Raw genomic sequence first — 22,183 nt, forward strand, 5'->3', positions numbered from 1 at the left:
CTTCTTCTAAAATGCTCCACACAAGCGTACATGTGAACAAAAACGTAAAAAAATGACATGTGGCCATAGCTCAAAAACTTGACCTGATTGAACAAAACCAATGTGATTTTTGGATTCAGTGCATCAGATTCGTTCTAAATCAACTGAAAAAACGCAGACAACAAATTTGTTGTTGACCAGTGTTTACTGTTGATATCCAGAGCTTTTTAAAGGCGGAACTCATTGAAACTCAGTTTTGGCACCTCTCAGGGGGGTGCCATAGAAAAATAGCACTCTTTATACCCCACACGTCTTTTTGGGTTGCCTCAGCACTCTGGGCAGCTCCCAACATAAAGAAATTCATACTAAAATATTAAACATAATAAAAATTCCCGATATAGGATTGGACGCCTTGTGGGTCGGATAACTCCACATCTGCCAACATTTCTCCAATGAAAATAGGGACATTCTAAGCAAAGTTGGGAAATTCCAGGATCAAATGAAAAACTGTCTCTAATTCAGGGACATCCCGGGAAAATTGGGGCACTTGCAGGGTCTTTAGTAATAAAAATGGCTGAATAGGAATTCCAGTCTACATGAGATACACGCAGCCCCAAATCATAAGAGGTTGAAGTGAGTAGGACTGAGATATCCATCTTGGCTTCCCGTTTTCTTAATGCTGGTGTTTTCCCCTGCCATTCCAGCTTCACCCTTTCTTAAGAGAAATCCAGTGCCTGAATACTTCCAGAGGCAGACTGTGCTTGGATGAGAACTGGGAGCTACCAGCGGACTTTGATATTGTGAACTGGGTGATGTTTCCCAATATCTCTTATGACATTGTGAAAATTGGGAATATAAGGAGAGAGACGTCTGCTGGAATAAAGTTCACCATTAACCCAGAAGCCATTGAGTGGCCCAAGAAATTCAATAAGGTAGGGTAAATCACAAAGGGAGAAGGCTAGGAGATGATTATTATGTTTTTCCTTAAACAACCGCTGAAAAATGACCATATCAGGATATCAGGTTGACCAATGGTGTCTTGACCGTCAATAACAGCTGCAACCACCACTCTTTCTTTTCACAGCAGCTGAGATAGGAGGTAAATTTGGGGTGCTCAAAGAAAGGATAGAGCACAGAGGTCCTCAGAGAAGACACCAGAATCTTCGACAGAAAGGACTACGTAGATAAGAAGAAAAGGGAAAGCCCCTAGTAAAAGTGAACTATTGGGTTTTCATACATGCAGAAGGATGGAAAGTAATTTATTTTAGAAATGATAATTACTGATTTATTGTGGATATTTTAAATTTATGGAGTAAGCTCACTTGTAGATGTTGCAAATGTTAAACTATTGTATGTGCAGAAATTGAGAAGTGCACGGCTGTTGGTGAAGGATGAGAAGTTAAAAAAAAAACCCTATTGTAATATAAGGTTAATGTTAAGGAATGGCATATGAACTAGAAATAACTAGGACATTCATCAGCAATAAGAGGAAACCTTGCATGCCTCAAAAACAGAGTGAGGGAAACCAATATTTGGAAAAGTTATATTAAATTTGTCTTAATTAGTGATTGAGAGATTATCCGAATCCTGAACTTTGGGGAAATCACATTTTAGACTCTATTGCCATTTTCTTTGAAGATTTATTAAGCAGGGAAGCAGGTAAACGGAGAAGAGGAATCAGAGGCCTGTGGCGCAAACCTCAGTTGTCCTGAACGAATTATGAAGAACAAGATATTCTGGTCACCCCAATGGTCAGTGGGGGGTTGAAAGGACCCTGATGAGGGGTCAAAGGCTGCAGCCCAAAGATCCGTTTGAATTCACTCTATGAGGGAGTAACATACAAACAAATACTCCTAACTGTTCCCCTTTCTTGCACCTTCTTGTCTTTCAGGTTAGGCCGTGCCTCGTTCCAGGTGTAATGAAAAATGTCGACCTGGATATGCCAAGGTGGTTCTAGAAGGAAAGCCCATTTGCTGCTATGCTTGTGCTCGGTGTGCGGAAGGGACCTTCTCCGCCCAGGAAGGTGGGTGACGCCAAGGGGGAAGGTATTTCTGGAGAGAGTAAACACAGGGCAGTAATCCAGTCTCGCCCACTTTTTGTGAGATTTCTGCAGACATTGGGGAATGTGGCTCCTTCCTCAACGTCTTTACAATCACCTTCATTACATCCTGGAAGAGAGTTGAAAGGAATGACCATAAGGAAGAAATCTCTAGGATTTCTTCAAAATGTAATCGAGTTCAGATCATCAGGGATGTAAGTGATGTTGCAGCCACTCTTTTTCTCTTCCCCAGATGCAGAACATTGCACCAAATGCTCAGAAGATCACCATTCAAACAAGGACAGAGATCAATGTGTCCCCAAGATTACCACCTTCCTGGCTTATGAAGAAAATTTGGGAATGGTTTTAGCTTCCGTTGCCCTCTTCTTATCTATAACAGCAGGCACTGTGTTGGGAATCTTCATTAAATACAAGGAAACTCCCATAGTCAAAGCCAACAACCGGGACCTTTCCTACATCCTCCTCGTCTCCCTCCTGCTTTCCTTTTTGTCCTCCTTCCTCTTCATCGGGCGCCCAAGGAAAGAGACCTGCCTTCTCCGACAAACGGCCTTCAGCATCATCTTCTCAGCTGCTGTTTCTTCTGTCTTGGCAAAGACCATCACGGTGGTGCTGGCCTTCCTGGCCACAAAGCCCGGGAACAGGGTGAGGAGATGGCTGGGCAAGAGTCTGGCCAACTCCATTGTCATCTCCTGTTCTGGGGGGCAAGTTCTCATCTGCACCATCTGGCTGGGCTCTTCTCCCCCATTCCCAGAGCCCGACATGCGCTCCCAGGTGGAAGAGATCATCCTGCAATGCAACGAAGGGTCTGTGGCCATGTTTTACGTTGCCCTCGGCTCCCTGGGCTTCTTGGCTGCCACCTGCTTCACGGTGGCTTTCCTAGCCAGGAAGTTGCCCGGCTCCTTCAACGAAGCCAAGCTGATCACCTTCAGCATGCTGGTCTTCTGCAGTGTTTGGGTCTCTTTTGTGCCCACCTCCCTGAGCACCAAGGGCAAGTACATGGTGGCCGTGCAGATCTTCTCTATGTTGGCCTCCAGTGCTGGGCTTCTGGGCTGCATCTTCCTTCCCAAGTGCTACATGATTGTGCTGAGGCCTGATCTGAACACAAAGGAGCACCTGACAACCAGAAATTAAGGGGACAGTTGATTCTTAAAATATTCCATGTTCCCGATGCCCAGAAGTGCATAAAGGAAAGACACTTGCTCATCCATGTTGCTCATTCTTCATCTGTGAAAGAGATTGTGTTCCTTCTTAGCCCAGGTTTTGTGTAGTCCTGTTGACATGAACCGTAAGATGGGAGGAAATGTTTTGCTACCTTGCTTTGCCAAGGACTACAATGAGTCCTGGTCTACTGCCCTTAGTTTGTAAAGTTTTATCATTTAATCATTTTTTGCTTTGAGAAGTTATATTTATCTCACAACCAGATAGGCTGGAGGGAGAGAGGAGTTAGGTCTTTGAGTGTGATTCCTTTGTCCTAACTACCTATTAACCATATCAATTCTGATATTCAACAATAGTTTCTAGTTATGTCATTTCTATTTATTGAATTTTCTCCATTTTCTACATGTATGCTGTATCATTCATAAGTACACTTCATGTCATTTCGTTCTCCTAAGCTTTGTATATCAATAAACTGAGAAATTCATTTAAGACATCTTCCGTAGTCTGTTGGTTTAATTTCTGTATTGTGTAAGCTCTGCTCTCTGTTCCAAAAAGTAGCAACTGACCTTAGCCAAGCCTTGACTGGAGTCCAATGGGTTTTATTACACTGGCCTGGATGTGACATGTTGTGCACTGATGTTGAGTGGATCACCAGATTACGAGTGAGCCAGCAAGAAGTTTAGCATTGGAGGAAAGCAATGAGACGATGCCAGATAAGTTGTATTCCCTGCCTGCCAAACCTTTTAAGAGGAGGCATCTTATGCTCAGTCAGGAAGGAAAAGCAAGAGGCCTCCTCCTCCAACTCAGGTTCCTCCCATTCAGGTCCCCATTATAGAGCAAAGCCAAGATCAAAAGGGCAAGTAAAAATAATTTACTGACAAAGCATTTATATTAATTAGTCAAGATTGCATCCTACTTAAACTTTCATCACTTCAAATTGGTGGAAACTCTCATTCTTATTACGATTCAACTTGTAGCATTCCAATGAAGGGTGCTATATAAATTTAAGCTGGGAGCAGCCTCTGGCTTGACTTATTTCATTATTCTTACTAATATTAATAAGTAATAAAGTATGAATTTGGGGGGAGGGGAATACATTACATTAGTGTCCAGTCATTGCATTTCTATAGGATACTTCATTTCAATCAATCAATCAATCAATCAATCAAATCTTTATTACAGTAGTAGACCAGCATCAGTAGAGTGGGGTACAATCATTTTCAGTCTGTAAAACATTTCGGAAAGCGAAAAAGTATTTAACACAAAGTATATATAAAAGTCTAAAAGACGCTAAAAGAAGGGTTTGGGAGCATTAAACAGATGTGGAAGAGCATAAAAGGTTAGTATATAAAGACTATGGCCACCAATTTACAGAGCACTCTGATATGAGTGTTCATTAAATCTAGCATAATAATAGTAATGAAAAGGTGTTGCAATGGAGGAGTGCAGGGAAAAGAAAACTCCTTGCACTCATTCTTTCTTGCTAAAGAATTAAAAGATTTCTCTGCTTTTCTCCTTCTTTTTCCCTTGGGTGGTGTGTTCAGCGGTCACCCTCAGGGGAAACAGGTCCCCCCCCCCCTTGGAGGAAATGGACTGATCGGAACCTGGCTGTGACATCGGCTCAGAATCCCAGCCTCACTTTACAGTTGAGGCCAACAGCCTTTGGGTGGTTTCTCTGCAAGTGAATCAGAAAAAACTCTTATTGGACACCGAAAAAGCAAAGTCTGAAGACTGATGTCTGGAGAAATGGTGAGGGGACCAGCAGGAAACTGCTAAGGGAGTTTTGAGTCCTTTTATTCTGTTGCAGTTGCAGAGAAAGGAGGGTGGGGGGTGGGGGGGTGGGGTCCGCCCCAGGTGTCATCACTGAGGGGGGTGGGAAAAGGACATAAAGCCGAGTTTAAAATAAAAATAAAAATTGGGCTCACCAAACCTTTTAGTTGAGTCAAAAAACGCGGCTGGCACTGGGCGCCGCATCGCGGGGGCTGGCACTTACCGGGGGGGGGTGTGTGCAGAGTGCCTGATCCACGCATCTCTCCTGGGGGTGACTTGGTGGCTTGGGCCCCTGCAGGCTGGGTGCTGCCTGAAACAGAAGCGTGGGGCTTGCGTCTGCCCCCTGCCTCTCCCTCAGCCGCCCTACAGCTGGGGGGGAGGCAGAGGATGGGCTCCAGAAAGCCCACAGGACCCCCGCGTTGAACCGGGCACCCAAGCAGCTGGCTATACCCCTGTTCTGTTGTTTGAATTATGGGTGCCTTGAGAGTGAATGTGCTGTGCTTGCTGCCCCACTCGTCCTGATGGACCAGCCCCCCATGGCGCCAGGGCTGTAGGGCTTCCCTGGCTAGCGACTCAATGTGGGCAGGAGAGTTTGCCTTCTGGGTTCCTCTCTCATTTTGGGATGCTCTCTTTCTCCTCTCTCCCCACCGTCAACTCTGGGGTCCTGTCTCTGCTAGCAGTCAGCCATTGAGGAGGACATTCTCAATGACAAGGAGGACGAAGGAAAAGGCGAGGAGGAGACCGCAAAACGGCTGGATCTCCTCAGCCCTGACTGGGTAGGTGGCCGTGGCCTAAGTGGTGATTGGCAGAAGGGGAGGGGGGCATATCAATCGTAGGATGAGACTGTTGTTTCAGTTATGGGTGCCTTGAGTTTTAACGTTTGGTTGCGTTTTTTAATTGCTCGTTTTTTGCATCTTTTCCTTGCAGGTTCCAAGTATGTCACCATTTTCTAGTGTTTCCTCCCTGTCCTCCCTGGATTCCCTTTGGGACTCCCTCAATGAGGTAAGTAGCAGACAGAGCAGGAGGGAAGCCCTGCTGAGCTGCACATGGGCAACCCTGAGGCTGGGGAGGAGGAGGAAGAGGAGGAAGAGGAGGATGCTGGCTGGCTGACCGGCCAGGCCACCTTCTGGACGGTTGAGAGCAAGGGGGCAAACAGGCAGGGGGCTGCTAAGGGCAGACCATGCTTGCTGCCCCACTCCTCCTGATGGACCAGCCCCCCATGGCGCCAGGGCTGTAGGGCTTCCCTGGCTAGCGACTCAATGTAGGCAAGAGAGTTTCCCTTCTGGGTTCCTCTCTCATTTTGGGATGCTCTCTTTCTCCTCTCTCCCCACCGTCAACTCTGGGGTCCTGTCTCTGCTAGCAGTCAGCCACCGAGGAGGACATTCTCAATGTCAAGGAGGACGAAGGAAAAGGCGAGGAGGAGACCGCAAAACGGCTGGATCTCCTCAGCCCTGACTGGGTAGGTGGCCGTGGCCTAAGTGGTGATTGGCAGAAGGGGAGGGAAGCATATCAACCGCAGAATGGAACTGTTGTTTCAGTTATGGGTGCCTTGAGTTTTAACGTTTGGTTGCGTTTTTTAATTGCTCGTTTTTTGCATCTTTTCCTTGCAGGTTCCAAGTATGTCACCATTTTCCAGTGTTTCCTCCCTGTCCTCCCTGGATTCCCTTTGGGACTCCCTCAATGAGGTACGTAGCAGACAGAGCAGGAGGGAAGCCCTGCTGAGCTGGAGAACCCTGAGGCTGGGGAGGAGGAGGAGGAGGAGGAAGCCGGCTGGCCGGTCAGGCCACCTTCTGGACTGGTCGTGAGCAAGGGGGCAGGCAGGCAGGCAGGCAGGGGGCTGCTAAGGGTATGCTTGCTGCCCTACTTGTCCTGATGGACCAGCCCCCCATGGCGCCAGGGCTGTAGGGCTTCCCTGGCTAGCGACTCAATGTGGGTTCCTGTCTCATTCTGGGCTGCTCTCTTTCTCCCCTCTCCCCACCACCAATGCCACCACCTCTGGGGTCCTGTCTCTGCTGGCAGGCAGCCTCTGAAGTGGCTATCGAGGAGGAAGAGCCACAGGAAGTACCAGAGAGCCCCCCAGAGGAGGACGGGGAGGCCCTTTATTTGCCGTGCACCCCACCTGGAGAACACCTGGAGGCAAGCGTAATCGAGGTCAGACGAAACATACATTCATTCATGACATATGAAAAGCTTCCCTGAACAGGGCTGCCTTCAGATGTCTTCTAAAAGTCAGATATCGACTCAATGCGGGCAGGAGAGTTTGGCTTCTGGGTTCCTGCCTGTCTCATTTTGGGCTGCTCTCTTTCTCCCCTCTCCCCCCCCCCCCCACCACTGCCACCACTTCTGGGCTGGTTCCTCCATCCTGTCCAGGCCAACAGTCATCCTCTGAGGATGAAATATCCCATGACAAAGTGACAGAGGAGGAGGGAAGCCAGAGTGGCCAGAGAGACCCTTGTAGTGTCAGGCCGGGTTGCAGAGGGTTCTGGGATGTCTGTCCCCTCTTCCCAGCGCTGCTGACAGCCCTATTCCTCCGCAGTTCCCCGAAATGGATATCGGTCCAGACAGCTCCCTGAGCTTAGACCACGAAGCCGAAGAGAGCGACACCTTCTGGGACTCTGTAGACCTCAAGGAGGGATGTGGCAGACAGAGGAGGCAACCTGTAAAGAGCTGTTAACAGAAGCAGAAGATCAGTTAAAGTTGAAAAAGTTTGAGTATATCAGAGATTTACTAACAGATTGGTTACAGTATTATCAATTAAATGATGTTTTCAAACTTGATTAAGAAATATGTCTTAAAACGGAGATATCAAAATTCGAAAGAGATCTGTTGGGAAATACGGTAATGTGAAATTGCTATCTAAAATGTATAAATTGATTTTAGAATGGTATACTAACGATGAAGAAGTTATATCTGTAATGATACACTGGGCAAGAGATTTTGGTTATAGTTTTCACAATGGGAATAGTTATGGAAGAAATTTACAGCTTGCTGTACGTTGAAGGAAAGTTACATGAAAATGATGAATTGTTGGTACCCGGCAGCCAGTAAACTAGCAAAAATGTACAGAACAGGTTGAAACATGTGTTGGAAATGTAAGAAGAAGGAAGGTACATTTTATTACATGTGGTGGACATGTGGGGTGGTAAAAGAATTCTGGGAAATGATATATAATGAAATGGGGGGGGGAAATGTTTGAGATAACTTTTGTTAAAAAAACCAGAAGCTTTATTATTAGGGATGACAGGTGCTGAACTACCAAGAGATAAGAAAAGACTGTTTATGGATGTGGCGACAGCAGCATGGATGCTCCTAGCCCAGAGGTGGAAAGAAGACAAAGGACTGACCAGAGAAGAAGGGCAGACCAAATGGATGGAGTACGCGGAAATGGTAAAGCTGAAATGGTAAAGCAATCAGGAAGATCATATTTTTACAAGGGACTGGAATGATTTTTTAAAAATATATATATATTTTTAATTATTTTTTTTAACATATCATTTTCAACGGTAATTAAACATACTTTTACATCTTATTCAAATTTTTGACTTCCATCAATCCTGTCTGAACTGGAATGATTTTGTAACCTTTTTGGGAGACCACAGTAAGCAGTTGAAAAAAGCAGCAGCTTTATAACCAACACTTGCAAAGCAATGTGAACTTTGGAAATTGTGGATATATACTAGATAGATTACAATGAAAGATGCAGGAACGCTGCCTATCTATCTATCTATCTATCTATCTATCTATCTATCTATCTGTCTGTCAGAACCCAGGGAGGGAGGTCCGAAGGTTTGGGTAACCTTTTATCTTGTTTTTAATTGAATGGAATAATTGTTATGTATATATATTGTGTAAAACCAAATATATACTGTTAAGAGTGCATAACATATACATATGCATACACACACACACACACACACACACACACACACACACACACACAAATGGGAAGAAATCCCTCACCCCCCCAGCTTAGACTACAAAGCCTCTGAGGGCGTGCAGAGTGCAAATCCCCCCAGGGGCCCCTCTCTCTCCCGGGCTCACCTGGGGGCCCTGCCCCTGCCAGCCTCTCCGGCCTCTGAGGGCGTGCAGAGTGCAAATCCCCCCAGGGGCCCCTCTCTCTCCCGGGCTCACCTGGGGGCCCTGCCCCTGCCAGCCTCTCCGGCCTCTGAGGGCGTGCAGAGTGCAAATCCCCCCAGGGGCCCCTCTCTCTCCCTGGCTCACCTGGGGGTCCTGCCCCTGCCAGCCTCTCCGGCCTCTGAGGGCGTGCAGAGTGCAAATCCCCCCAGGGGCCCCTCTCTGTCCCGGGCTCACCTGGGGGCCTTCCCCCTGCCAGCCTGTGCGGCCTCTGAGGGCGTGCAGAGTGCGAATCCCCCCAGGGGCCCCTCTCTCTCCTGGGGGCCCTGCCCCTGCCAGCCTCTCCGGCCTCTGAGGGCGTGCAGAGTGCAGATCCCCCCAGGGGCCCCTCTCTCTCCTGGGGGCCCTGCCCCTGCCAGCCTGTGCGGCCTCTGAGGGCGTGCAGAGTGCAGATCCCCCCAGGGGCCCCTCTCTCTCCTGGGGGCCCTGCCCCTTCCAGCCTCTCCGGCCTCTGAGGGCGTGCAGAGTGCAAATCCCCCCAGGGGCCCCTCTCTGTCCCGGGCTCACCTGGGGGTCCTGCCCCTGCCAGCCTCCCCGGCCTCTGAGGGCGTGCAGAGTGCAGATCCCCCCAGGGGCCCCTCTCTGTCCTGGGCTCACCTGGGGGCCCTGCCCCTGCCAGCCTCTCCGGCCTCTGAGGGCGTGCAGAGTGCAAATCCCCCCAGGGGCCCCTCTCTGTCCCGGGCTCACCTGGGGGCCCTGCCCCTGCCAGCCTCCCCGGCCTCTGAGGGCGTGCAGAGTGCAGATCCCCCCAGGGGCCCCTCTCTGTCCTGGGCTCACCTGGGGGCCCTGCCCCTTCCAGCCTCTCTGGCCTCTGAGGGCGTGCAGAGTGCAAATCCCCCCAGGGGCCCCTCTCTCTCCCTGGCTCACCTGGGGGTCCTGCCCCTGCCAGCCTCTCTGGCCTCTGAGGGCGTGCAGAGTGCAGATCCCCCCAGGGGCCCCTCTCTCTCCCTGGCTCACCTGGGGACCCATGCCCTGCCAGCCTCTCCGGCATCTGAGGGCGTGCAGAGTGCAGATCCCCCCAGGGGCCCCTCTCTCTCCCTGGCTCACCTGGGGACCCATGCCCTGCCAGCCTCTCCGGCCTCTGAGGGCGTGCAGAGTGCAGATCCCCCCAGGGGCCCCTCTCTCTCCCTGGCTCACCTGGGGACCCATGCCCTGCCAGCCTCTCTGGCCTCTGAGGGCGTGCAGAGTGCAGATCCCCCCAGGGGCCCCTCTCTCTCCTGGGGGCCTTCCCCCTGCCAGCCTCTCCGGCCTCTGAGGGCGTGCAGAGTGCAGATCCCCCAGGGGCCCCTCTCTCTCCCGGGCTCACCTGGGGGCCCTGCCCCTGCCAGCCTCTCCGGCCTCTGAGGGCGTGCAGAGTGCAAATCCCCCCAGGGGCCCCTCTCTGTCCCGGGCTCACCTGGGGGTCCTGCCCCTGCCAGCCTCCCCGGCCTCTGAGGGCGTGCAGAGTGCAGATCCCCCCAGGGGCCCCTCTCTCTCCCAGGCTCACCTGGGGGCCTTCCCCCTGCCAGCCTGTGCGGCCTCTGAGGGCGTGCAGAGTGCAGCTGGACGGGCTGCAGGCGCTGGTGTCCCTGGCGGAGGCAGAGGCAGGAGGGCCATGGGGCCGGGCCTTTCTCTGTCCTCGGAGGGGAAGGGGCCACCTTCCAAAGGCCCTGCGACTCCCGCCAGCCTCCGCCGTGGTCCAGGCTGCGGAGCGGCGGCAGTTGCAGTCTAGTTCCCAGCATGCACTGCCAGCTCCCTCAGGCCAACGGTCGATTCCCAGCATGCCCTGCTGTGGGGTTTTGTATTAATTTGAAATTTAACCGTTTTTTCCAGTGTATAACCAAATGAATAAATCCCAAGTGGTATTCTCTTAGGTTTCACATTAGCTTTCTTGATAAATTAGGTTTCATTTCCCTCACGTCCTTCTTCCCAGCATGCTTTGCTGCCTCTTCTCACAAACAAGGATCCTGTTTCCTGTAATTGAAATTTACCCATTTCCCAATGTATAACTGAATGAATAAATCTGAAGGTTTCACTTATTAGCTTTATTGATAAATTATGCTTTATTAGGGTTGATTTCATTTCCTTCACATCCTTCTTCCCAGCATGCTTTGCTACCCCACCTTCTCACAAGTATCCCGTTTCCTATTTTATTTTTCACTAGACATATTTGGATTCTTCCATTTAGACTTGCAGGAGGGGCAGCGTTTGGGAATCCCTGTGAATGATTATAACAACAAGAGATTCAGATTATGTTTATATGTCAAATGCTTCATAGGGGTGGCAGGTCCCAGTGAAACATAGCTTCATTTGGTGGTATTCACAACCTTTTTTTTGTATTCTCTTTGTATCAGGTCAGTTCTGTTCCAATTCATTGTGCAGTCTCTTGAGAATGTATTTTATGCTATGAACCCCTTAAACTAGACGACTTGGTGCATTTTTTTCCTTTTTGGTTATTTTATATTTCTTACTGGAATGTTATTTTAACTTTACAATTTATATATATAAAGCTCAACATCAAATAAAACAAAGATCATGGCCACTGGTCCCATCACCTCCTGGCAAATAGAAGGGGAAGAAATGGAGGCAGTGAGAGATTTTACTTTCTTGGGCTCCATGATCACTGCAGATGGTGACAGCAGCCGCGAAATTAAAAGACGTCTCCTTCTTGGGAGAAAAGCAATGACAAACCTGGACAGCATCTTAAAAAGCAGAGATATCACCTTGCCAACAAAGGTCCATATAGTTAAAGCTATGGTTTTCCCAGTAGTGATGTATGGAAGTGAGAGCTGGACCATAAAGAAGGCTGATCGCCGAAGAATTGATGCTTTTGAATTATGGTGCTGGAGGAGACTCTTGAGAGTCCCATGGACTGCAAGAAGATCAAATGTATCCATTCTTAAGGAAATTAGCCCTGAGTGCTCACTGGAAGGACAGATCGTGAAGCTGAGGCTCCAGTACTTTGGCCACCTCATGAGAAGAGAAGACTCCCTGGAAAAGACCCTGATGTTGGGAAAGATGGAGGGCACAAGGACAAGGGGACGACAGAGGATGAGATGGTGGGACAGTGTTCTGGAAGCTACCAGCATGAGTTTGACCAAACTGCGGGAGGCAGTGGAAGACAGGAGTGCCTGGCGTGCTCTGGTCCATGGGGTCACGAAGAATCGGACACGACTAAACGACTAAACAACAAAACCAATAGCAAGTGATTCAGATGACGTTAGGGATTGAGTTTAATCAGTCAGGTACCAATCAGAACAATGTGAATGTTCAGAAATAATGTCCACACACAAAAATATTTCCACAGAGCTTTGCACCATTGCCTGCTCTCCTCCCCATCTGCCTGGCAGCTCACAAATAGGGCTCATCTTTTGAAAGTTCCCATTTCCGTGGCGCAGGGCCAGGTTTCACTGGCTTTCTCTCCATTGGTGCAATAGAAGATTCTGAGCTGAAGGGGAAGAGAAACAGGAGATGGTTACATTTCCAAATCCTCAAAGAATACAAGAATGTAGGGGGGGACCCCTGAAAAATAACTGAAAAATAAAACTATTTTTAAATTGATTTCATATTAGTTTTGAATACAGAATGTTAAATTTAATCAATAAGGCTGCCAGCTTTGGTGGAAAGAATAATAATAATAATAATAACAATAACAACAATAAATTTTATTTATACCCCACCCTCCCTGATCAGAGCTGGGCTCAGGGCGGCTAACACCAGTAAAAATACAATAAAAACATAATAGGGGGAAAAAACCGCATTTAAAATACAGGTTAAAATGCAATTTAAGCAGAGCAAACATTAGCACTGCTGGATCAAAGCAATACTGAGGCATTTGAGCCAAGTCCACTCAGAGGGCAGATACTGTATGGAGGATCTGAATTAAAATATTAAAGGTTAGAGCTCTTTCCATTTGGAGTTTTCCAGTTTGGGAGAGAGCAGGAAAACAAAGGGATGAGGATGACTAGAGATTCACAAAGTTATACATGAAGTGGAAAAAGACACATTTCTCTCTCTGTCATACTTACAGATTCAGGGTATTAGTATTAATTTAAAAGGCTCGGAATAATTTGGGTCCAAGCTCCCTCAAGGAGCAAATCCCTTATACCCCCTGCCTGGTCACAGGCTGTCAGAGGAGTCACTCTGAATGGTTCCCCATGGCTCAGATCCACTAGGAGCTGTATGTTTAGTATTGTGGGTACAGTTGTATGGAACTTCCTTCCAGTTGACAGGGCCTCCTAAATATCTGGTGCTTGCTACACACCTTTTCTTTATTACCGCAGGCATTTTAGTTGATATTTTATTGTATAGTTTTAACTGCTTGTGTTTTTTTTTTGTTTGTTTTTGTATTAGAACCATACAGTACAATCACAGATTTGTACGGTTGGAAGGAGCCCCAAAGGTCATCCAATCTAACCCCTGCAATGCAGGAATCGCACGTAAACAATTCCAAACCTCTGCTTAAAAAACTCCAAGGAAGGAGAGTCCCAAAATTAGTAACGCCCATTAATTTAAATGTTTCTACTCTGTTACTAGGGATGCGGGTGGCGCTGTGGGTTAAACCACAGAGCCTAGGATTTGCCGATCAGAAGGTCGGCGGTTCAAATGCTCACAACGGGGTGAGCTCCCGTTGCTCGGTCCCTGCTCCTGCCAACCTAGCAGTTCGAAAGCACGTCAAAGTGCAAGTAGATAAATAGGTACCGCTCTGGCGGGAAGGTAAACGGCATTTCCGTGCGCTGTTCTGGTTCGCCAGAAGCGGCTTAGTCATGCTGGCCACCTGACCCGGAAGCTGTACGCCGGCTCCCTCGGCCAATAAAGCGAGATGAGAGCCGCAACCCCAGAGTTGGCCACAACTGGACCTAATGGGCAGGGGTCCCTTTACCTTTGTTACTGAATGTGGGAAATTTAAAACGTGGTCAAAAACCAACAATTCATGTCTTGCCAGACAGGCACATGATAGGATCTGAAGTCTGCAGAGTTTTCCACCAAAATACTTCATTAAATTGGATACATCCCAGGCTGACCAAAGAGTTTTAATCCATTGACAGCTCAAAATAAAACTAAAGGAGCCATTGGGATGAAGCTGTGCCAGCTGTCTGTCTACAGTTTTACCTTGTCTGCCCCAGTCCAGTAGGTGAGTGTTTTCTGCAGGCTCTTAAATCAAATAACAGCCAGACCTGGCTCAATTTAGTTTCCAAGATTGCTAGGCTGAAGTGGGTGTAGACCAAAAGGAACACAAAACCTACCTGGCATGCTGCTGCCCTGGAGCCAACCTTTTCTGAGCTGATACAAGGACAATGGGAGGGAAAGTCTCCCGGCGTCCGTCACGGGTGCAGTAGTAATTGTTTGCAAATTTATGGCTGGGGCCGACAGGGAGGCGTGGAGGTGGCTGAGTCCTAAAGAACAAGACGTTTAAGAAGGTCAAACAATGGAAGGGGGAAATCTAAGAGGTTTGGTTCAGTTATCTGACCAGTCATTAGCGAACAACAGGATTGATCTCCCATAAATTGAAAGTATCTAAAGGGCTGAGCTCAAATGACATTTCCCCCATAATATGGCATGATTTTATTTCTTACACAGATATTGAGGCACATGACCACTCAAGCACCATCGGCATATGCAAATGTCTGGCTTGTTTTAAGACAATAGAGCCTTTATTCACAATAATAATGGAACTCACAGGTGGAGGGTGTGAATCCTCCCACCCAGCCTGGAAGCTCATTGGGTTGTTCACTCACTCTCTGCCTGGCCTACTTCACAGGGTTGCTGTGAGGATAGAATGAGGAGGAAAACTACCTTCATGACCTTGAGCTCTTGCAGGAAAGGTGGGATATAATGTACTAAATAAATATTTTTTATCAATAAATTTACTCAGTACTCTAAATTTCTTCTCCATTATTTGATTTATATCCCACCCTTCCACATGAAGGAGCCCCAGACAGCAGTAATAAAACATGTTAAAGGTAAAGGTAAAGGGACCCCGGACTATTAGGTCCAGTCGTGGCCGACTCTGGGTTGCAGCGCTCATCTTGCTTTATTGGCCAAGGGAGCCGGCGTACAGCTTTCGGGTCATGTGGCCAGAATGACTAAGCCGCTTCTGGCGAACCAGAGCAGCGCACGGAAATGCCATTTACCTTCCCGCCAGAGCGGTACCTATTTATCTACTTGCACGTTTTGTGCTTTTGAACTGTTAGGTTGGCAGGAGCTGGGACCGAGCAACGGGAGCTCAACCCATCACAGGGATTCGAACCGCCGACCTTCTGATCGGCAAGTCCTAGGCTCTGTGGTTTAACCCACAGTGCCACCCGTGTCCCTCTAATAAAACATGTTAGGTTTTTTTTTTTAAAAAAAACATTATCTCAGGGTTATTGGGAACAGTGGCTTTCAAATGTCTGGGCAAACAGAAACGTTTTAGCATTTCATAGAATTGTAGAGTTGGAAGGGACCACAAAGGTCATTTTGTAGTCCAACCCTCTGCAACGGAGGAATCTTTTTGCCCGCCGTTGGGCTCGAACCCATGACTTTGAGATGGAAAGTCTCGTGCTCTGCTGACTGAGCTGTCCCAGCTCTGACTTTCTCCTGAAAGTCCATGATGTGTGCAGTTCAAAACTTGTTTCATTGGGGGGGAGAGGCCTGCGGCTGAGATCTGAACCCAGGGCTTTGGTTCCCTTCCAGGGGGAAGGCAGCGAAGGAACCCCTCCCACACTTGACACCCCCCCTTACCTCTTGGCAATCTCTGTGTAACGAAGCTGAAGTTTCGCTTGGAGATCTCGCTGTTAAAAAAAGAGAGAGAAAGACAAAAGAGGGGCAAGGCTCAAGTCAAGTGTGCCACCTAGAGGGCAGGAAGCCTGTGTTTTCTTAAAAGCTAAACTGCAACAAGAACTGGCGAGAAGAATACCTGTCGCTTAGCATCAATCTGAAACCAGGTTAATACAGTGGTACCTCAATTTTCGAACGTAATCCGTTCCGGAGGACCGTCTGACTGCCGAAAAGTGTTCAAAAATGGGAGCAATTACTTCTGGGTATCTGACTTTCGAAAACCGAAACATTTGGTTTCTGAGATGCTCACTGCAATGAGCAGAAATTATATTAAAAAGGTAAAGGTACCCCTGCCCGTACAGGCCAGTCTTGCCAGACTCTAGGGCAGCGCAGCACACGGAACGCCGTTTACCTTCCCACTGGTAAGCGGTCCCTATTTATCTACTTGCACTTAGGGGTGCTTTCGAACTGCTAGGTTGGCAGGCGCTGCGACCGAACGACGGGAGCGCACCCCGCCGCGGGGATTCGAACCGCCGACCATGCGATCGGCAAGTCCTAGGCGCTGAGGTTTTACCCACAGCGCCACCCGCGTCCCCCAGAAATTATATTACTTGCCCCCCAAATGGAAAGAAGCATAAGTCCCAGCAAAGGAAGAATGGATATAAAAATTTACGAAATATGCAGAACTTGCGAAACTTACCGCAAGTATAAGATATCAAGATAACAAGTTTTTTAAATAAAAGAATGGAAATGGTTTATTGAATATTTACAGATGAATTATAAATACAGTATATAAAAACGCTGTCAGGATTATTGTAATAACCTGAAGAAAAGAAAGAAGAAGAGTATATATTTAAAGAAGATGAATAAATGAGCAAATTAAGTTAATTTGGATATGCAGGAGATATTAAAAACAAATTTAAGGAACGTCAGAAAGAGGGGGAAGGAAGTCAAGTTTTGAAATGTCAAAATGATTGTAAAATTAGTGAAATATATAAAATTAGTGAAATGTATAAACTTGAAAAGAATGAATGAATGAATGAATGAATGAATAAATAAATAAATGTATTTCAATGGGCCTGCTTTAGGTTTCATTGCAAGCAAGGCGATGAATGAAAAGTCACAGCCACAACATGCATCTAAATTCTAAAGCATATTTAGAGTATGTGGCTTTGAATTGCAGTTAAAACAACTAAACTTAGTCCCATTTAAAGCACATGATTCTCCCCCCCCCCCCACTCCTGGGAACTGTAGTTTTAAGGGTGTTGGGAATTCTAGTTTTGTGGGGGATCCTATTGTTTTGCAGAAGAAGCCATATGCTTTAAATGGAACTAGTAAAGGTAAAGGTACCCCTGCCCGTACGGGCCAGTCTTGCCAGACTCTAGGGTTGTGCGCCCATCTCACTTAAGAGGCCGGGGGCCAGCGCTGTCCGGAGACACTTCTGGGTCATGTGGCCAGCGTGACAAACTGCATCTGGCGAGCCAGCGCAGCACACAGAACGCCGTTTACCTTCCCGCTAGTAAGCGGTCCCTATTTATCTACTTGCACCTGGAGGTGCTTTCGAACTGCTAGGTTGGCAGGTGCTGGGACCGAGCAACGGGAGCACACCCCGCCGCGGGGATTCGAACCACCGACCTGACGATCGGCAAGTCCTAGGCGCTGAGGTTTTACCCACAGCGCCACCCGCGTCCCTTAAAATGGAATGGAACTTAAATCAAACTTAAATGGAACTAAGTTTGATTAATTGATTACATTGCCATTTAACTGCCTTCTAAAAAAAATGTAGGGGGGTCTCTTCATTTTAATCCAGGAGCAGGACTACAACGCCCATGAAAGAGGACGGGGCTCGGCTATCGGATAGGAATACGTGCAGTGGGGGAAACCTAAATCCACCTGGCAGAATTTCCTGCCACTGTTGCCACGGGGATCCTTGAAAGCAGCAGTTGTCAACTTGTGGGTCCCCAGATGTTGTTGGACTACAACTCCCATCATCCCTGAGCTCTGGCCTTGCTAGCTAAGGGTGATGGGAGTTGTAGTTCAAGAACATCTGGGGACCCACAGGTTGAGAAAGGCTGCTTTAGAGCAGGCATAGGCAAACCTGGCCCTCCAGCTGTTTTGGGACTACAACTCCCATGATCCCTAGCTAACAGGACCAGTGGTCAGGGAAAACATACAAATGACCTCAGATATGAGGATATGAGGATATGAATCACGATATGAATAGTAACTTACAACTCTCAAGTGTGATTTAGAAGGGTGCAAGCCTGTTCTCCAGAAACCCCAAATTGGATAGGGCTGTTTCAAGGCCCCTCACCATAAGGAGCAACCTGACCACTGACACAGAGGGTGGGGTCATTTGAGCTGGAAGGGACAGTGGCACAGACTGGACATGCTCTGGACATTGACTCTGACGCCAAATCCAGATGCTATAACCTCCCAAGACTGCAACCCCGCCAAAGTCTCACAATGATCAGGGTTCATACATGAGTGCAGATCACATACCCAGTGAGAACTAGCCGATGTCTAATGGAATCCTGTTTTAAGTTCTACTCGTCAGAAAAGGGGTGGAGTTTATGACATAGGTAAGAACTCAGATGAAACTACCGTAGTTGTTGGAACAGGTTGTCTGCTCTGTGAGATCTGTCCAGGGTTCTGAAAGACCTGTCTCCTGATTGCCCTTGTTTCCTGATTTCTTGACCCACAACTGAACGTTGCTGGTCAGTAGCCTCCCCAGATAACTTGTGAAATTGTGTTCTTCCAACAACTCTGTGGGCTCAGCTTCTTCAGGATTTGGCACAAGTGTCATACAGCACAGTCAGCACAAAATAAGGGCTTTGATGCTGTCAGCGCAAAGGTTCTGGGCTACACAATTGTGCTGGCTGTAAAACCCAAAGCCTTACTCAGCACAGAAGTGGGTGAGGAAAGGGGAAGAGGAGTCGTGAAGTGAGCTGCAGTCCTAACCACTCTCATATGGCCAGCCCTCTCCCCCTTGCATTGATGTAGCATTCAGCACAGAGAACACAAGTGCAAATCATGCTGGAGTTACCAAAGGAAACCCTGCCCACCATATTATGTGTCTTGAGACAATGAAGGTTGGAGGATATAAAATCAGACAGGTCTTAATTTTTGCCTTTGGCAAAGTGTCCATGTCTAAGACCTTTTGCCACCTAGCAAGCAATATTATTTATTTCACAGTACTTTAGGAACAGGGAGCACTGTCAACTTTTTGCCTGCCATGTTATGAGTTTGGCTGTCTTGATGATTGTGAATGGGCCTATCACAATGGTTTTGCCTGGCTAATTTGATGGGAGATATTTAAAAAGGTCAGTGAGCCTAGCAAAATAAACTTAATGGTCTGAGATCTCTTTCCACTTCTTGGGATATCATACCCATCAGAGTTTGCAGGAGTGACGGAGAATCAGCTGGAGGGACTTTGCACTCTCAGTTTGGTCAGAATTTTAGCTCAAAGTTGCCTAAAATTGGAGTGCCCTCAGAGGTCAGTTCTTTAGGAATGTGATTCAGGATTGCTAGTTGTGCTACTTGCTGTAGAGCCTGCTTCTTGACAAGTATGCAAGCAGAGGAAGACATCATGAGTCTCCAGGGCTGGCTTTAATCCAAAAGAAACAAAGTTCCCCAGAACTTCTTGCCATTCAAAAAAGTTGGGAATGCACGGTAACTGTACTAATGAAACAACTGTTGTGTTAATAGAAGCAAAGTGATAAATACTTACCTTGTGGTGTTGTTCATCATCCACAGGAAGCTAAATCTAATTAATTTCCCTTTGATAACCTCTGCAGTGAAATATGTGTTCCTTTGCCAAGGAGCCACAGGGCAGCAACCCCAACCCCAGGGAGATAAGTAGAGCATTCTATACGTGCAACTTTCTAACATCCTGTTTTTCTTGGCAGAAGCATAACAAACTTGATTTTTTAACATTCCCAAATATGTGTAAACTAGCAATTCTGAACTTGTGAATTCATAGACTTAAGGTCTTTATTGAAACAGAATGTAGTTCCATCTGAATGTTCCCTGTTCTGTGGTAGTGCAATTGACACCAGGATAGGTGTGCCATCTATGTGACGAGCCAGTTATCTCCTTGTGCATTTTGGCAGGGAATTGTTAAACACTGCAAAGAAGTGTTGATTAAAGGCAGTTTTGGCAGAACTTGCACTCTGTATGACTGAACTAGAAATGTGCTCAGGTTTCACAACCAGATCCTCGTTTGATTCTCTTTTATGTCTCTTTACACTTGTCTGGCTCCCTGCTGAAACTACAATTACCAGTCCTCCCAACATGCTTATGGCATTACTGCACCTTTCAGTGAACAAAAAAAGTATGTTCACTTGTCTCACTTCAGGATTATGTTTACAGCCAACACCTTGCTTCTTCAGCTCTACCAAATAACCCTTCAAAGCACCATGTAGAAAAGGACTGCCCAGCTTGTGACCCACTAGACTGAACAGACTCCACCAGTCATGTATGGAAGCTCACCATCGCCTGCTACAGGTGCCCATCTGGAATGGATGTGACATCAAGCACTGGACAAGCCACAGCACAGGAGTGGTGGACTGTGCTCAGGTTGGTGGGTTGCAAGTAGGGATGTCAGAGAATTCTGGCAAAAACAGAAACAGGAGTGGAAATTGTCAATGCTCACTTCTTTGGCCCATGTCTAGAAAATCCAGCCACCAAATCTTGCATTATAGTTTAATGTATGCCAACTCAGTCACATGATCTGTCTTATTGGGACGCGGGTGGCACTGTGGGTAAAAGCCTCAGCGCCTAGGGCTTGCCGATCTAAAGGTCGGCGGTTCGAATCCCCGCGGCAGGGTGCGCTCCCGTCGCTCGGTCCCAGCGCCTGCCAACCTAGCAGTTCGAAAGCACCCTCGGGTGCAAGTAGATAAATAGGGACCGCTTACCAGTGGAAAGGTAAACGGCGTTCTGTGTGCTGCGCTGGCTCGCCAGATGCAGCTTGTCACGCTGGCCACGTGACCCGGAAGTGTCTCCGGACAGCGCTGGCCCCTGGCCTCTTGAGTGAGATGGGCGCACAACCCCAGAGTCTGTCAAGGCTGGCCCGTACGGGCAGGGGTACCTTTACCTTTACCTTATGCCAACTCAGTCACATGATCTGTCTTATTACAGAGAATGAGAATCCACAGTGGGTGAAAATGGATAATTTTGACCTAAGCAACAGTCCTTTAAGTGCCCTTTCCTTTTCCTTTTGTAAATATAAATTCTACCCTCTGTGCTGCTTGGGAAATTGTTTTTCATTACTTTCAATATTTTGTTGGAAGCTGCCCAGAGTGGCTGGGGAAGCCCCGTCAGATGAGTGGGGTATAAATTATGATGATGATGATGATGATGATGATGATGATGCAAAATCTGGATTAAATGGGTGGCAATCCTGGCACCTGGGATGTTCTTGTTTTCAAAACAAGAATATGTCATGCAAAGTTGAGCATAATCTGTTTTGCCTACTTGATTTTTATAAAAATAGTGTCCTCTGGCTATTGAGGCCACAAACTCCTTGGTGCCAGGGTCCGCAATGCCCCTTGACCAACAAAGTGTCAGTCTCTGAAGGCAGATTTTGTTGCCAAGTCTGTCCCTCAGAAGATGCCATTGTATATGTATGACAGCAGCCCAAGAGACTTGGATCTTTTAGGTCTGTGGTAATGAGAACATGAATAATGAGAAATAAATGTCTGGTTCCCCCACCCCTTCTTTCTACACTGAGGTAACTGAAAATCTTAAGAAAAACTTCAGAGACTTGGGAAAGATTGTAAGCCAGTGAATTTGGAAAACAGTGAAAAAAAGGTTCACTTTTTCTTTTTACTCTACAAGACCACCCTACTGTCGAAAGGAGGTATGTTGTATAACAAGAGGAGAGTTTATTATATACCGGGACTTCCGGGTTGACGCGATCGGCTAATGGCGGATTCCCTCCGAGCTCCGGAGGGAATCGGCTCTGCTGAAGACGGGTCTTACCGTGCCGGCGACACGGGGGCCCATAGAAACCACAGGTGCGGATGCCTGTGGACTTGGTGACTCAGCGGGCACCTTAAGCGCCCTCTCTGACCCACGAAGAGCCTTTTTAAAGGCTACGGAGAGGGTACGGAGAGTGGCGCGGTGCTGGGAGTAGACCGCTACTTCAGTGGAGCGAAGCCGCGAGCCATGGCCGGAGAGCGTTAACTTTTTCCCCGAAATTTGGACTGGAAACAAATACCCGTGAGTACAAGGAATTCGGACTTTAAAAATTTCTACCTTTAATTTGGTACGACCGGGGGGATGTGCTAAAGGGAAGTCCGCACCCCCCTATCTACAAACGATCTAAAGCAAGGATCGGAGAAC

General features: G+C 47.6%; 3 protein-coding genes across 3 annotated transcripts; 2 read left to right on the forward strand and 1 right to left on the reverse strand.

The window, feature by feature from the left end:
- Positions 1–1,879: 1,879 nt before the first annotated feature.
- On the forward strand, positions 1,880–3,852 carry LOC144329092 (vomeronasal type-2 receptor 26-like). The gene is made up of 2 exons (XM_077935604.1): positions 1,880–2,002; positions 2,271–3,852. The coding sequence occupies exon 2, from the start codon at positions 2,378–2,380 to the stop codon at positions 3,167–3,169; it is 792 nt and encodes a 263-aa protein (XP_077791730.1). The 5' UTR covers positions 1,880–2,002; positions 2,271–2,377; the 3' UTR covers positions 3,170–3,852.
- A 1,784-nt stretch (positions 3,853–5,636) lies between these two features.
- LOC144329085 (uncharacterized) lies at positions 5,637–7,640 on the forward strand. The gene is made up of 6 exons (XM_077935593.1): positions 5,637–5,742; positions 5,894–5,968; positions 6,327–6,425; positions 6,577–6,651; positions 6,986–7,117; positions 7,503–7,640. Exons 2-6 carry the CDS (start codon positions 5,903–5,905, stop codon positions 7,638–7,640), a joined length of 510 nt encoding a protein of 169 aa, XP_077791719.1. The 5' UTR covers positions 5,637–5,742; positions 5,894–5,902.
- A 4,648-nt stretch (positions 7,641–12,288) lies between these two features.
- LOC114605494 (NADH dehydrogenase [ubiquinone] 1 alpha subcomplex subunit 7-like) lies at positions 12,289–21,844 on the reverse strand. The gene is made up of 4 exons (XM_028746841.2): positions 21,821–21,844; positions 15,803–15,852; positions 14,326–14,475; positions 12,289–12,527 (listed from the first exon to the last, which is right to left on the reverse strand). The coding sequence occupies exons 1-4, from the start codon at positions 21,842–21,844 to the stop codon at positions 12,431–12,433; spliced, it is 321 nt and encodes a 106-aa protein (XP_028602674.2). The 3' UTR covers positions 12,289–12,430.
- Between the last annotated feature and the right edge of the window lie 339 nt (positions 21,845–22,183).

Source organism: Podarcis muralis, chromosome 10, assembly GCF_964188315.1.
Source record: "Podarcis muralis chromosome 10, rPodMur119.hap1.1, whole genome shotgun sequence".
NCBI classification, from domain to species: Eukaryota; Metazoa; Chordata; class Lepidosauria; order Squamata; family Lacertidae; genus Podarcis; species Podarcis muralis.

What these genes read in the sequence shown, in the direction of transcription:
- LOC144329085 (XM_077935593.1), top strand. Translation starts at nt 5,903, where the DNA reads ATGTCACCATTTTCTAGTGTTTCCTCCCTGTCCTCCCTGGATTCCCTT. An exon ending in TTTGGGACTCCCTCAATGAG is followed by an intron (nt 5,969 to 6,326) that starts GTAAGTAGCAGA and finishes TGTCTCTGCTAG; the next exon opens with CAGTCAGCCACCGAGGAGGA. An exon ending in ATCTCCTCAGCCCTGACTGG is followed by an intron (nt 6,426 to 6,576) that starts GTAGGTGGCCGT and finishes TTTTCCTTGCAG; the next exon opens with GTTCCAAGTATGTCACCATT.
- LOC144329092 (XM_077935604.1), top strand. Translation starts at nt 2,378, where the DNA reads ATGGTTTTAGCTTCCGTTGCCCTCTTCTTATCTATAACAGCAGGCACT.
- LOC114605494 (XM_028746841.2), bottom strand. Translation starts at nt 21,844, where the DNA reads ATGGGCCCCCGTGTCGCCGGCACG. An exon ending in TACACAGAGATTGCCAAGAG is followed by an intron (nt 14,476 to 15,802) that starts GTAAGGGGGGGT and finishes CTTGTTCTTTAG; the next exon opens with GACTCAGCCACCTCCACGCC. An exon ending in CCAGGGCAGCAGCATGCCAG is followed by an intron (nt 12,528 to 14,325) that starts GTAGGTTTTGTG and finishes CTTCCCCTTCAG; the next exon opens with CTCAGAATCTTCTATTGCAC.